General features: G+C 35.3%; 1 protein-coding gene across 1 annotated transcript; it reads left to right on the top strand.

Annotated features, from left to right (window-relative positions):
- The first annotated feature begins 403 nt into the window (after nucleotides 1–403).
- On the top strand, nucleotides 404–6563 carry LOC127899929 (probable cytokinin riboside 5'-monophosphate phosphoribohydrolase LOGL10). The gene is made up of 2 exons (XM_052434076.1): nucleotides 404–931; nucleotides 6323–6563. Exons 1-2 carry the CDS (start codon nucleotides 447–449, stop codon nucleotides 6561–6563), a joined length of 726 nt encoding a protein of 241 aa, XP_052290036.1. The 5' UTR covers nucleotides 404–446.
- Nucleotides 6564–12622: the final 6059 nt, after the last annotated feature.

Here is a 12622-nt window from a genome sequence, read left to right as displayed (position 1 = left end):
ATGTGAGCCACAGTCGCAACTACCTGTAAATATCCTTTTACTTTATTGTTATTTTATTTCACTATTGTCTTATTGTTTGCATTATTGTTTTTAATAATTTTATTACTGTTTGCTTTTTCCTTTTTACTGTTTTCTTTTTGACTTGCGAGCCACGTGCTTTACGCGTTATTTGACACTGACATATTACCTCATACACAACCATGATCCACTATCACCAAGACTCTTAAATGTGATTTCTTTTTTTGTCAAGCACTCACAAATTGTTTTTGAGAAGTATCACAATGTCAGCTACTCCCAATAGACAATTCAAGAACATTTGTGTGCTTTTTGGATTTACATATGGCAAACATAAAGAGTTCGTTGAGGCAGCCATAGATCTTGGTCGAAGCATAGCAGCGAGAAAATTACACTTGGTGTATGGAGGAGGTAATCGAGGGTTATCAAAAATGGTCTCAGAAGCAGCTTTTATCAGAGGAAGTCAAGTGTTAGGCATCATCCCAGGAGTCTTAAAATCATTGGGCAGTTCGTCTGACTCATCAACTGGAGAAGAGTTAGTCGTCTCAGGTATGCAAGAAAGAATAACTGAAATGCTTAATCATGCTGATGCTTTTATTTTCCTTCCAGGAGATCTTGCAACACTAGAGGCACTTATCACACTAGCATCTTGGGCCCATCTGCACATCCACCAAAAACCCATCGGTTTGTTAAATGTCAATAACTTTTATGATGGCTTTATCGCATTTCTTAACCATGCAATAAAAAACTATTTCATTCCTTCTAATGTGAAAAAACTCTTTATTTGTGCTCACACTGCTACTGAGCTACTTGATATGTTACAAGCTTATAAACCGGAGCCAGACCCCTGGACCTTTGTGTTGGAGCGACCAAATAATGATGGTAACAGTAGCCACAGTAAGAAGTACAAATTAGATTTAACTCTCCGCCTGTAAATATTTTCTTCTGTGTTGCACCACCCAGGTGATGTCTTCTAAACTCTACTTCTTTCATTTCAAACATTGAGGACAATGTTTCGTTCTGGTTGGGGGGAGGGAATAGTCGACAATTGTGGAATTTTGGTTAAGTTTTTACTAATTTTTTGTTGTAGAAACTAACTGTTGCTAACTTTTTGTGTTGAAGATGGCTGAATATGGAGTGTAGTTACTCTAGAAACGCATCTTCATTGTTTGAAAAAAAAAATTCAAAAAAAATTCAAAAAAAAAATTTCAAAAAAAAAAATTAGACATTTTCTTTTTCTTTATTAAGTTTTGATGTTTATTTTTCTTCTTTTTAATTTCTCCTCTATGAATATACATTTTCCAACTTTTGAGTCGAAGATGGCTGAATATGGAGTGTAGTGCCACTAGAAACGCATCTTCTTAGTAAAAAAAAAAAAAAAAAAAATCATTTTTCGCTTTCTATCATTTTAAGTGTAACTTTTCTAATTAGTTTTTATGCATCATTTTCATATCTCTGCATACATATTTTCCTTTCATGTTTAGAATAGGTTGGGGGGGAGAATGTTGTTTAAAAAAAAAAATTATGTGATTTGTTTTAACATTAGATGACATGATTAATTTCAAATTTTAGTATTTGTATTATCTTTGGCCTTAAGTGATGTTACATTATGTTTGCTACTCTACATGTTGATGTCAGAGACAAATATGCGTTGCTTGAAGGAATGAACATGTCATAATAAGTACCAAGTGAGTTTTTGAGCCTATCATTTTTCTTGGAGAGTAACCCTTTTGCTCATTCTTTATACAGCTTAACAGTTTATTATTGTATACACGATCTCTAGATTTCTTTTGAGTTAACCCTTAATAAAAAAAAAAGAAAAAAAAAAGAAAAAAAAAGTGTGTTGCTACATTTGGAGGCCCATCTAACTAGTAGATATGGAAGGTTATTTAGAGCCCTAAAAGATGATGGAAATGCCATCTTTGATCCGTTTGAGCCTTTCTAGCCATCCCTTTTATTAAATATCCATAGTTAACCCTTTTGAGCCTTTAAAAAAAAAAAACATTTTCTTTGTCAACTTATTATCTTGACCCACTCCGATTTGGAGTATTATCCGATATCTTATAAGTTCCATCACCTATTTATGTTTGAGAAAATGTAAATAATTATGTTGTTCAGTGAAGTTATACAAAAAAAAAACAAAACAAAACAAAAGTTGTTGTTTCAAAAGAATAAAAATAACAATAATAGGTGAAATTCACCTTGCAACTTCCAAAAAATAAAAAAAATAAAAAAATTCTTTGCATTTTTCTCAAACATACACTTTGTTTTCCTTATTTCCTTTCTTTGTTAACCATGTCCCTAGCCTACGTTACATCCTAATAAAAGTCCTTCCTGATTTTAGGGAACTATAATCTGAAGTAGAAGCTAGTTATATGGGCTAAAAAGATGTAGTGGTGCATATAAAAAAATAAATAAATAAATTGGGTTGACTAACAGTTTTTATTTGACTTGAGATCGTATTATTTTTAAGCTGAGGGCATATTTATTTCATCTTGGTGAGAGTATGTGATATCACTTCTTCATTATTTTCTCTCAATTACCATTCATTGGAGTGACTATTTTTATTGGGTTTAATTTATTTGTAAGAGTGTCACTACTTCCAGTGAGATTTTGGGGTTTGACATGTCATTCTTGAAAGTAGCTATAACAAAGTCTACGGGGCTGATTCATGTGGATGGTTGATGTGGGTGTGATGTTGCTTTAAACTGGAGATAATGCTTATACTTTTATTTGACTGCTATCATTAATCTGATTGAATAAACACAAGTGTTTCTAAAAAAAAAAAAAAAAATTCATTTTGAATTTGAATTTCGTTTTCGCTTTATTTGCTAGGGACTAGCAATAAGCTGGTTGGGGGGTGTGTTGAGTGTTAGAAAATGCATATTTATAAAGGAGAAAACCGTCATTTTACATTTCAAGTCTTACTAACAACCCTTACTTTTATGTATTTAACATTCTTGTGATTTAATTACGTGTGTTTTATTTTAATTAAGTAATTTATGTATTTTACGGGCATTATAGTCATTTCACAATAAAGGAGAGATCAGACGGCAAAACAGACATCACTTTTGAACTCAGGACGGTCGAAAACCTTAGGAGGAGCATAAAAGGAAAAATGACACTATTCACATGTACGGTACTATTCACATATACGGGACTGTATACGTTACTGTTCACGGCACTGTTCACATAGACGGATCGATGACGTGGCATTGACCGATGATGTGGCATTGACTGATGAGGTGTCACGATCCTGTTGGACTAAAATTCTTATGTACTGTTGATGGTGATGTGGCAGCATATCAGTGGACGAAAAATCTCGCGTATGGTGCATGCATCACACAGGATTATTTTCAACCAAACCGCGTTACTGTTCATCCGGGTCAAACCGCGTTACTATTCAAAGTCGGGTCAAACCGTGTTATTGTTCATCCGCGTGGTCAAACCGTGGACTGTTGACTGATGACGTGGCGCAATCCTGAGCGTCTAAACTGTTTTTAATCCGATGGCCATGATTTACTTCATGTATCTATAAAAAGGGGGCCTCTCCCCCCTAATTTGATATCTCTGAATCCATTTTTGGGATCCATTTTCTGTAATTCCCTCTCCATCTTGTATTTTCTTCGTATTTTAATAAATTTCCATTTTGCCCCTAGTTCAATTATGAGTAGCTAATTTCTTTTCAAGCTTGGGTTGAAGGTGAAGTCTCAACATGTGTCATGGGGTTAATTTGGTAAATTTATTTTCTCTTCCCCTCTAGTTTTTGTGGATGTTTTGACTTCTCGTCGACAAATAATACTAATCTTGTTTAGTACCGCCTTGGTTTCACCGGCCCTCTAGTACAAGGTTATTATTATTTGGCACGATAAGCTGTTAGCACCATATTGATTAGAGCGTGGTTCATGAGGTGTGGATTCCCCCCTCATGATTTAATTGGTATTAATAAGGAATATTTAGCCCATGATGCATGTTGATACGGATCCAGATACCCAAGTACGTCATTTCAATAGAATTCTCTTCAATTTATTCTCACCATTTCAATACCAATTTTAGAATTTATTCTCTCCATTTTAATTTAAGTTTTAGCATATTCCAATCATTTCCACTACAAATCCAATCACCCATTCACAAAATTAATTCTACACAATTAAAATCCACCTCCTCGTGGGATCGACACTCGTCACCATTAATCTATACTACAACAGATTCGTGCGCTTGCGAGTACATTAAAATTTGCACAACACAATGCTCGCATAACGATGTTGAGTAGCATATAAGATGACCTCATATGTGAGTTTGAAAAGTATGAGCCTGCTTAAAAGACGTGACTCACTCTGAAAGACAAGTTTGGTGGCACTTCAACCACTAAGCTCCGAAGGCTTACGATCAAGATCGATTCTTATCAAAAGCACCAAAATCATACTATTAGTCAACATCTGAGGGAAATGTTGAACATGGTTTATGAACTTAAGTCTGCTGGACATATTCTGACTGATAAACAATAAGTTCAGGCAGTAATAAGATCTCTACCTGATTCCTGAGAATACATGAAGGTGAATATGACTCATAATTAGAGTATCAAAATTTTCAATGATATTAAACATCACCTAAACACAAGAGGCAGAGCGCCTTGAAGTAGACAAACCTTTTTGATCGTGTTGATATGGTTGATTCAAGCTCACGTAAGGCTTCGGGCTTCAATCGTAAAATGGATCATAAGTATAACTAGAAGGGTAAGAAATTTGATCTTAATAAAAAGAAGCTAGATGCTAAGAAGTGCCCAAGGGGTAAACATCCTGACGAGAAAAAGGACAAAACCAAGATAAAATACTACAACTGTAACAAGCTTGGTTATTTCTCTTGTGAGTAGCACTAAGCCAAAAAAAGTGAGACTCAATTTTGTTTTGTTGAATTATACTTTAACTACGGGTTGTATACTCCTAACTGATTCTCATCCTGTGTAGGTTGTAGACTTAAGAGCAATAGACCATATAACTCATTATCAAAATGCATTTGTGGCGTATCATCGAATCAATCAAATAACTAGATGGATATACATGGGCAACAACTCTAGAGTTCAAGAAAAGGAATAGGAACCTGCAAAATGACTTTGCATGGTGGACGCATTCTTTTATGACACGATGTCCTTTATGCATTAGAGATTCGATGAAACTTGGTTTCCCTGTCCTTTTTTAATTAGGATATAATATAACTTTCATGGTGTTTTTTTTAGAGATTTTCTTAAATCTAGTCCTTATTACAGCTGGGCATTTGGTCAATGGTTTTATTATATTAGATACAATACTTGATTGTTTCAAGTTATGATAATAGTTATTTTTTGTATGTTACTTCTTCGAGTAATAATGAGATAGATGCAATTATTTGGCATGCTAGATTAGGTCAGATAGGGCAAAAAAGAATGCATAGACTTGCGAGAGAGATCATATTCGGCCTACTCACTAAGGTTGAATTGCCTATATGTGAAAACTATTCCGCAAAGGAATTAGAGCGAAAAAAACCATTGCAATTAATTCACTCTAACATCTGTGGTCTAATGAATATAAGGGTTAAACATGGAGCCTCATATTTTATCACATTTATTGATGATTATTCGTGTTTCAGTTATTTCTACTTGATTTCTCATAAATCAAAAGTATTAGATTCCTTTAGATTATATATAAACATGGTAAAGAATCAACTAGACAGCAATGCTAAAGTTCTGAGGACTGATCGAGAATGTCAATACCTTTTAGAATAGTTCAAGGAGATATATAATAAGAAAGGAATATATAGACATGTGATTATTTCTAGAACTCCGCAACAAAATGGAGTAGCAAAAAGAAAGAATAGAACTTTGTTGGAAATGGTTACGTCAATGATTGCGCAATCAAATTTTCAATACCTTATTATTGAGTTGCTTTGTTAACAGCTATGTACTTAACCGATTCCTTCAAAATCAGTTAGTTCCACTTTATACGAATTATGGACGACTAGAAAACCTGACCTATCTCATCTACAGCCATAAAGGTCTATGGCTTATGTTCATAACCTCACTCGTAAGTTAGGGAAATTGAGAGTTAGGAGTAAAAGGTGTATCTTTATTAGATACTTGGAACACTCCAAAAGATAAACGTTCATCGGTGAACATGCAAGCAAAACTGTGACTAAACTAGAACTACGAGATGTTATTTTCTAAAAAATAAATTTTCTAGCATTGGAAAAGTTGATAAGGATTTTCAATTCTATGAGTTGGAAGATCCAAAGGTGGTTATCACTTCTAACGTCGGTGTTGGTGCTAGTATAGGCTCTTCAAGTTTGCCACTCTAAGTGATAGTAAAACATCAGAAACTTCAATTCGAATTAGGGAATCAACTCAGAAGAGTAGTCATAGGCCAATTCCTCATCGTCATTTTAAGATTAAGGGACAAGCATTTATGATTGTTTCACACGATGGTAAAGGGCCAAATACTTTTAACAAAGATCTGACATCGTCTGTTAGGGATTTGTGGATGAAAGCAATGGAAGCAAAGATTGAGTCTTTGTAGGTCAATGAGGTCTGAGGCCTGGTTGATCTTCCACCCAACCTTAGAGCTATTGGAAATAAATAGTTCTCCAGATAAAGTACTTACCGGATGGGACAATCAAGAGATATAAAGGTTATACTTAGTCACTAAAGGTTATACTTAGAAAAATGGTATAGACTATGAAGAGACTATGAAGAGTTATAGTCCAGACAAGTAAGATTAGTCACTAAAGGTTATACTTAAAAGAATGGTATAGACTATGAAGAGACATTTTCTCCTGTAATAAGGTTTACTTCTATATGACTGATCTTGGCTGTTATTACACAATTAGACCTTAAGTTACATCAAATGAATGTAAAAACTACATTTCTCAATAGAGAACTAGAGGAAGAAATTTATATGCAAGAACTATAGTGTTTTATTGTTAAAGGCTAATAGTGCAAGTTATGCAAGCTCAAAAGATTTATCTATGACCTTAAACAATCCTCTAGGCAATAAAACTTTAAATTTCATTAAGTTGTAGTTTCCTATGGCTTCGATATTGTTAAGGAAGACCACTGTGCGTACATTGAGAGGTTTAAAGATGGTTTTGCAATATTGTCTTTGTAGGTGGACGATATATATTGGCTGCAAACAACAAATAGTTTGTTAAAATTATTAAAGATTGACCATACTCAAATTTTAACATGAAAGACATAGGCAAAGCAATTTATATCCTAAGAGTCAAAATTTTCAAAGATTATTAAAGGAAACTTCTAGCACTGTCACAAAAGTCTTACATTAAGAAGATCCTTGAAAGATTCAATGTAGCTGATTGTAAGCCAAAGGATACCCTAATAACCAAAGGACAATCTCTTAGTCTTGATATGTGCCCTAAGATGCCTCAAAAAAAGGAAAGAATGGCTAGAGCTTTTTAAACAAACGCCATTGGAAGTCTTATGTATGCCATTATGTGTACAATGCCTTATATCAATTATACTGTAAGACTGGTGAGTAGCTACCAATCTAATCCTGGTCAAAAGTTTGGAGTGCTGTCAAGAGAATTTTAGCATATCTCAAAGGCACTACAAACTATTCTTTACGTTATCAAGGAGGTAGTCTACAACTTGTTGGATATTCAGATGCCGACTGGGGTAGCGATTTAGATGAACGCAAGTCGACTTTGGGATATGCGTTCTTGTTAAATAGAGAAGCAATTGCATGTAGTAGCAAGAAACAAACATGCACGACTTTATCAACAATGGAAGTTGAGTATTGTTGAGTGTTAGAAAATGTATGTTTATAAAGGAGAAAATCGTCGTTTTACGCTATAAGTTTTACTAACACCTTTACTTTTATGAATTTAACCTTATTTTGATTTAATTCCGTGTGTTTTATTTTAATTAAGTATTTTATGTATTTTAGGGGCATCATAGTCATTTCACAATAAACGAGAGATCAGATGGCAAAACAGACATCACTTTTGAAATCAGGACGGTTGAAAACCTTAGGAGGAGCATAAAAGGAAAAATGGCACTGTTCACATGTACGGTATTATTCACGTGTACGGTACTGTATACGTTACTGTTCATGACACTGTTCACATAGACGGACGATGATGTGGCATTGACCGATGATGTGGCATTGACTGATGAGGTGTCACGATCCTGTTGGACTAAAATTCTTATGTACTGTTGATGGTGACGTGGCAGCATATCAGTGGATTAAAAATCTCGCGTACGATACATGCATTACACGGGATTATTTTCAACCAAACCGCGTTACTGTTCAACCCGGGTCAAACCGTGTTACTGTTCATCCGCGTGGTCAAACCGCGTACTGTTGACTGATGACGTGGCGCAATCCTGAGCGTCCAAACTATTTTTAATCCGATGACCATGATTTACTCCATGTATCTATAAAAATGGGTCTCTCCCCTTTAATTTGATATCTCTGAATCCATTTTTGGGTTCTATTTTCTGTAATTCCTTCTCCATCTTGTATTTTCCACGTATTTTAATAAATTTTTATTTTGCCCTTAGTTCAATTATGAGTGGCTAATTTTCTTTCAAGCTTGGGTTGAAGGTGAAGTCTCAACATGTGTCATCGGCTTTATTTGGTAAATTTACTTTCTCTTCCCCTCTAATTTTTGTTGATGTTTTGACTTCTCGTCGACAAATAATACTAATCTTGTCTAGTACCGCCTTGGTTTCACCGGCCGCCTAGTACAAGGTTATTATTATTTGGCACGATAAGCCCTTAGCACCATATTGATTAGAGCGTGGTTCATGAGGTGTGGATTCCCCCCTCATGATTTAATTGGCATTAATAAGGATTATTTAGCCCATGATGCATGTTGAAACGAATCTAGATACCCAAGTACGTCATTTCAATAGATTGCTCTTCAATTTATTCTCGCCATTTCAATTTCAATTTTAGGATAATTTAAATCACTTCCACCACAAATCCAACCACCCATTTACAAAATTAATTCTACATATAATTAAAATCCACATCCTCATGGGATCGACACTCGACACCATTAGTCTATTCTACAATAGATTCGTGCGCTTGCGAGTACATTAAAATTTGCACAACAAGTTTTTGGCGCCGTTGCCGGGGAGATAAGTAATTTTAATTTTTGTGAATAATTTCTTTTAAATTGTTTTCTTTTATTTTTTATTAAAAAAAAAAGTGAATCCGCATTTAGAGGTTAGTATTTCTTTTCTTTTTCTCTTCTTTAAAATTCTGTAATTTAATTTTCAATTTATTTTTTCTTTGTAATTTTTGTTTATTTTATTAATTTAATTTTTAGTTAATTTATTTCACGTATTTTTTTGTGTATTTTTATAGTAAGGTTGTAATAGCGCGATAAGGTTAGTATCGTAATTTCTCCCTCATCTTTATTTTTATTTGTTTTGTTACCATGCATGGCCGTAGGTAATTATTACCTAATCTTGAACCTATAGACCTTGAACTTGAGAAAACACTTCGCACACAGAAACAAATTAAAAATAAAATGGATTTGCAACCACAGGAGAGGCCATTTAAGGATTATTTTAGTCCTTTAGCTAATTTGAGCACATCATGCATGAGATACCCAAATGTAGCTGCTAGGAGTTTTGAACTAAAACCTAGTATGCTAAATTGTCTCCCAACATTTTATGGCCTAGAAAATGAGGACCCATATAATCATTTGAATGATTTTCATGCTATTTGTCAAACATTTAAATATGAGAATTTTTCAGATGATGATGTAGAACTTAGACTTTTCCCATTTTCTTTAAAGGATAGAGCTCGTTCATGGCTTAATACATTGTCTGCTAATAGCATTGCATCATGGGAACAAATGGTAACTAAATTTTTGAATAAATATTTCCCAGTGCATAATACCAATGCTATTCGCAGGGAAATCTCAGAGTTTACCTAGAGAGAGGACGAGCAATTTTTCGAAACATGGGAGCGATTCAATGGGCTACTCTTGAAGTGTCCACATCATGGGTACAAGAAATGACACCAATGCCAATACGTTTTGGAGGGATTATTGCCGAATGTGCAAGAATGGCTGTGGCAACAAGTGGAGGAGAGCTAATGTCAAAAAGTGCATAAGAAATTTGAGAATTCTTCCAGCGACAAGCCGATAATTTCCAATAACGGAGTCGATCACTCAGGAATACTAGAAGAATTAAGGGAGTAAATGATGTTCAAATTGGCGAGTCAACTTCGGGAATCAAAGAAGTCAAGGAGATATTTGAAGGTCTTGCTCGACAAATAGCATCGTTATCGACTGCTAAATCAACAGAACCACATGACCATGACTCATACTCAGATCAAGCCAATGCCATAGGTGTAATGAGAAAGCCATCAAATTACAACCCATACTCCAACGCATATAACCCTGGATGGAGAGACCACCCCAATTTTTCATGGTCTCAAGGATTCCAATAGAATGGACCAGCAACTCCAGCTCCACCAATGCAACAAATTCCTCAAGCCTCTCAGCCACCATTTAGACCATACAATCAGAACCAGAACTACTCTCAACCCATACTATGGGAGGATTCATTCCAGAATCTCAAGAATCTTACTCACTCCACGATTGAGCAACAAAACCGCACCATTGATGGACCACGAAATGAGTTAAGAGCAGGCTTCAACTCACAAGCTCAATCAGTTTCAAGTCTCGAGAAGATGGTGGGACAACTTGCTACTTCAGTTCAGACCTTGGCAATGACTGTTGAGAAAGGCAAGTTTCCAAGTCAACCAGTGCCTACTCCTAAAGGAGTACATGAAACAAGTACCAGTTCACCATAGTAGCATGGAGAGGTCAAAGCAGTCATGACCTTGCGAAAAGGAAAATAAGTCGACAATAAAGTGGAGATGCCGGTGACAAAAGAAAATCAAATTGTGCCTGTGAATGTTGAGGACTCACCACCGGAGGAAAAAGAAGAAACTAACCCACGAGAATATGTTCCTAAAGCTCCATTTCCTCAGAGGTTAGCGAAAGGAAAGAAGAGAAAATCCACAGGTGAGATTCTCGAAATCTTCAAACAGGTAAGTGTTAACATCCCTTTGCTTGATGCTATTAAACAAGTTCCATCTTATGCCAAGTTTCTTAAAGACCTTTGTACTAAAAAGAGAAATATGCATGTTCAAAAGAAGACATTTTTAACAGAAAACGTTAGTTCTATATTCCAACATAAAATTCCTTTAAAATGCAAAGACTCAGGCTCCCCCACTATCTCATGTAGTATAGGGAACCACACAATTGAGAATGCTTTGTTAGATTTAGGAGCTAGTGTAAATTTGTTGCCTTATTCAGTATTTATGAAACTTGGACTAGGAGAATTACACCCAACTCTAGTGGTGTTACAGCTTGTAGATCGGTCCACGAAAATATCTCGTGGTATTGTGGAGGACGTGCTTATCCAGGTAGACAAGTTTTATTTTCCTGTTGATTTTATTGTAATTGACACTCAACTAATACAGGATTCAAAGAAGCACATCCCCATTATTCTAGGCCGACCTTTCTTGGCAACTGCAGATCCTCACATTCAATGCAGGACTGAAAATATGCAGTTGTCTTTCGACAACATGACTATGGAGCTGAACATCTTCAACATTGCCAAACAACCTCATAATGCAGATGATGGAATTGTTGATGTGGATTTAATTGAAGCATTAGTTGATGACACTTTTATTTCAAACCTTAGTGATGATCATTTACAAACATGTTTAACTCACTTTGGTTTGGATTTTGATATTGACAGATCAGTCGATGAGGTCAACGCCCTACTTGACTCCGCACCATCCTTGGACACTAATAAATAGAAGTCAAGAGTTGAACAACTAGCACCATCAGAGAAGAAACTCATCCCCTCATCAGAATCACCACCGAAACTTGAGCTCAAACCATTGCCCAACACATTGGAATATGCATTTTTGGGAGAAGAAAGTACTCTACCGGTAATCATCTCATCATCCCTAAATGATGAATAAAAAGGTAAGTTATTGGATGTTTTAAAAGAGCACAAATGAGCATTATGATGGACCATAGCAGACATAAAAGGTATAAACCTAGTAGACTGCATGCATTACATTCATCTTGATGAAAATGCTAAATCTACTAGGGAAATGCAACGTCGGTTAAATCCTAACATGAAAGAAGTTGTTAGAACTGAAGTCCTTAAGCTATTAGATGCAGGTATCATTTACCCAATTTCTGATAGTTCATAGGTCAGTCCTGTACAAGTTGTCCCCAAAAAGTCAGGAGTCACAGTAGTTACGAATGCTGATAATGAATTGATATCCAATAGAGTGACTACAGGATAGCGTGTATGCATTGATTATAGAAAGTTGAATTCTGTCACACGTAAAGACCATTTTCCTTTACCATTTATCGATCAAATGCTTGATAGATTAGTAGGCCATAAATTTTATTGTTTTCTAGATGGCTACTCATGATACAATCAGATCCCCATAGCACCAAAAGATCAAGATAAGACCATTTTCACTTGCCCTTTTGGCACATTTGCATATAGGAGAATGCCATTTGGATTATGTAATGCACCTGCTACATTTCAACGATGCATGTTAAGCAT

Source organism: Citrus sinensis, chromosome 9 (genome assembly GCF_022201045.2).
Source record: "Citrus sinensis cultivar Valencia sweet orange chromosome 9, DVS_A1.0, whole genome shotgun sequence".
Taxonomy (NCBI): domain Eukaryota; kingdom Viridiplantae; phylum Streptophyta; class Magnoliopsida; order Sapindales; family Rutaceae; genus Citrus; species Citrus sinensis.
This window is presented reverse-complemented; position numbering and strand designations above follow the sequence as displayed.

Coding starts and splice junctions, on each gene's coding strand:
- LOC127899929 (XM_052434076.1), top strand. CDS start 447: ATGGTCTCAGAAGCAGCTTTTATCAGAGGAAGTCAAGTGTTAGGCATC. Junction 932..6,322: donor AGTAAGAAGTACAAATTAGA/TTTAACTCTCCG, acceptor GTGCTAGTATAG/GCTCTTCAAGTTTGCCACTC.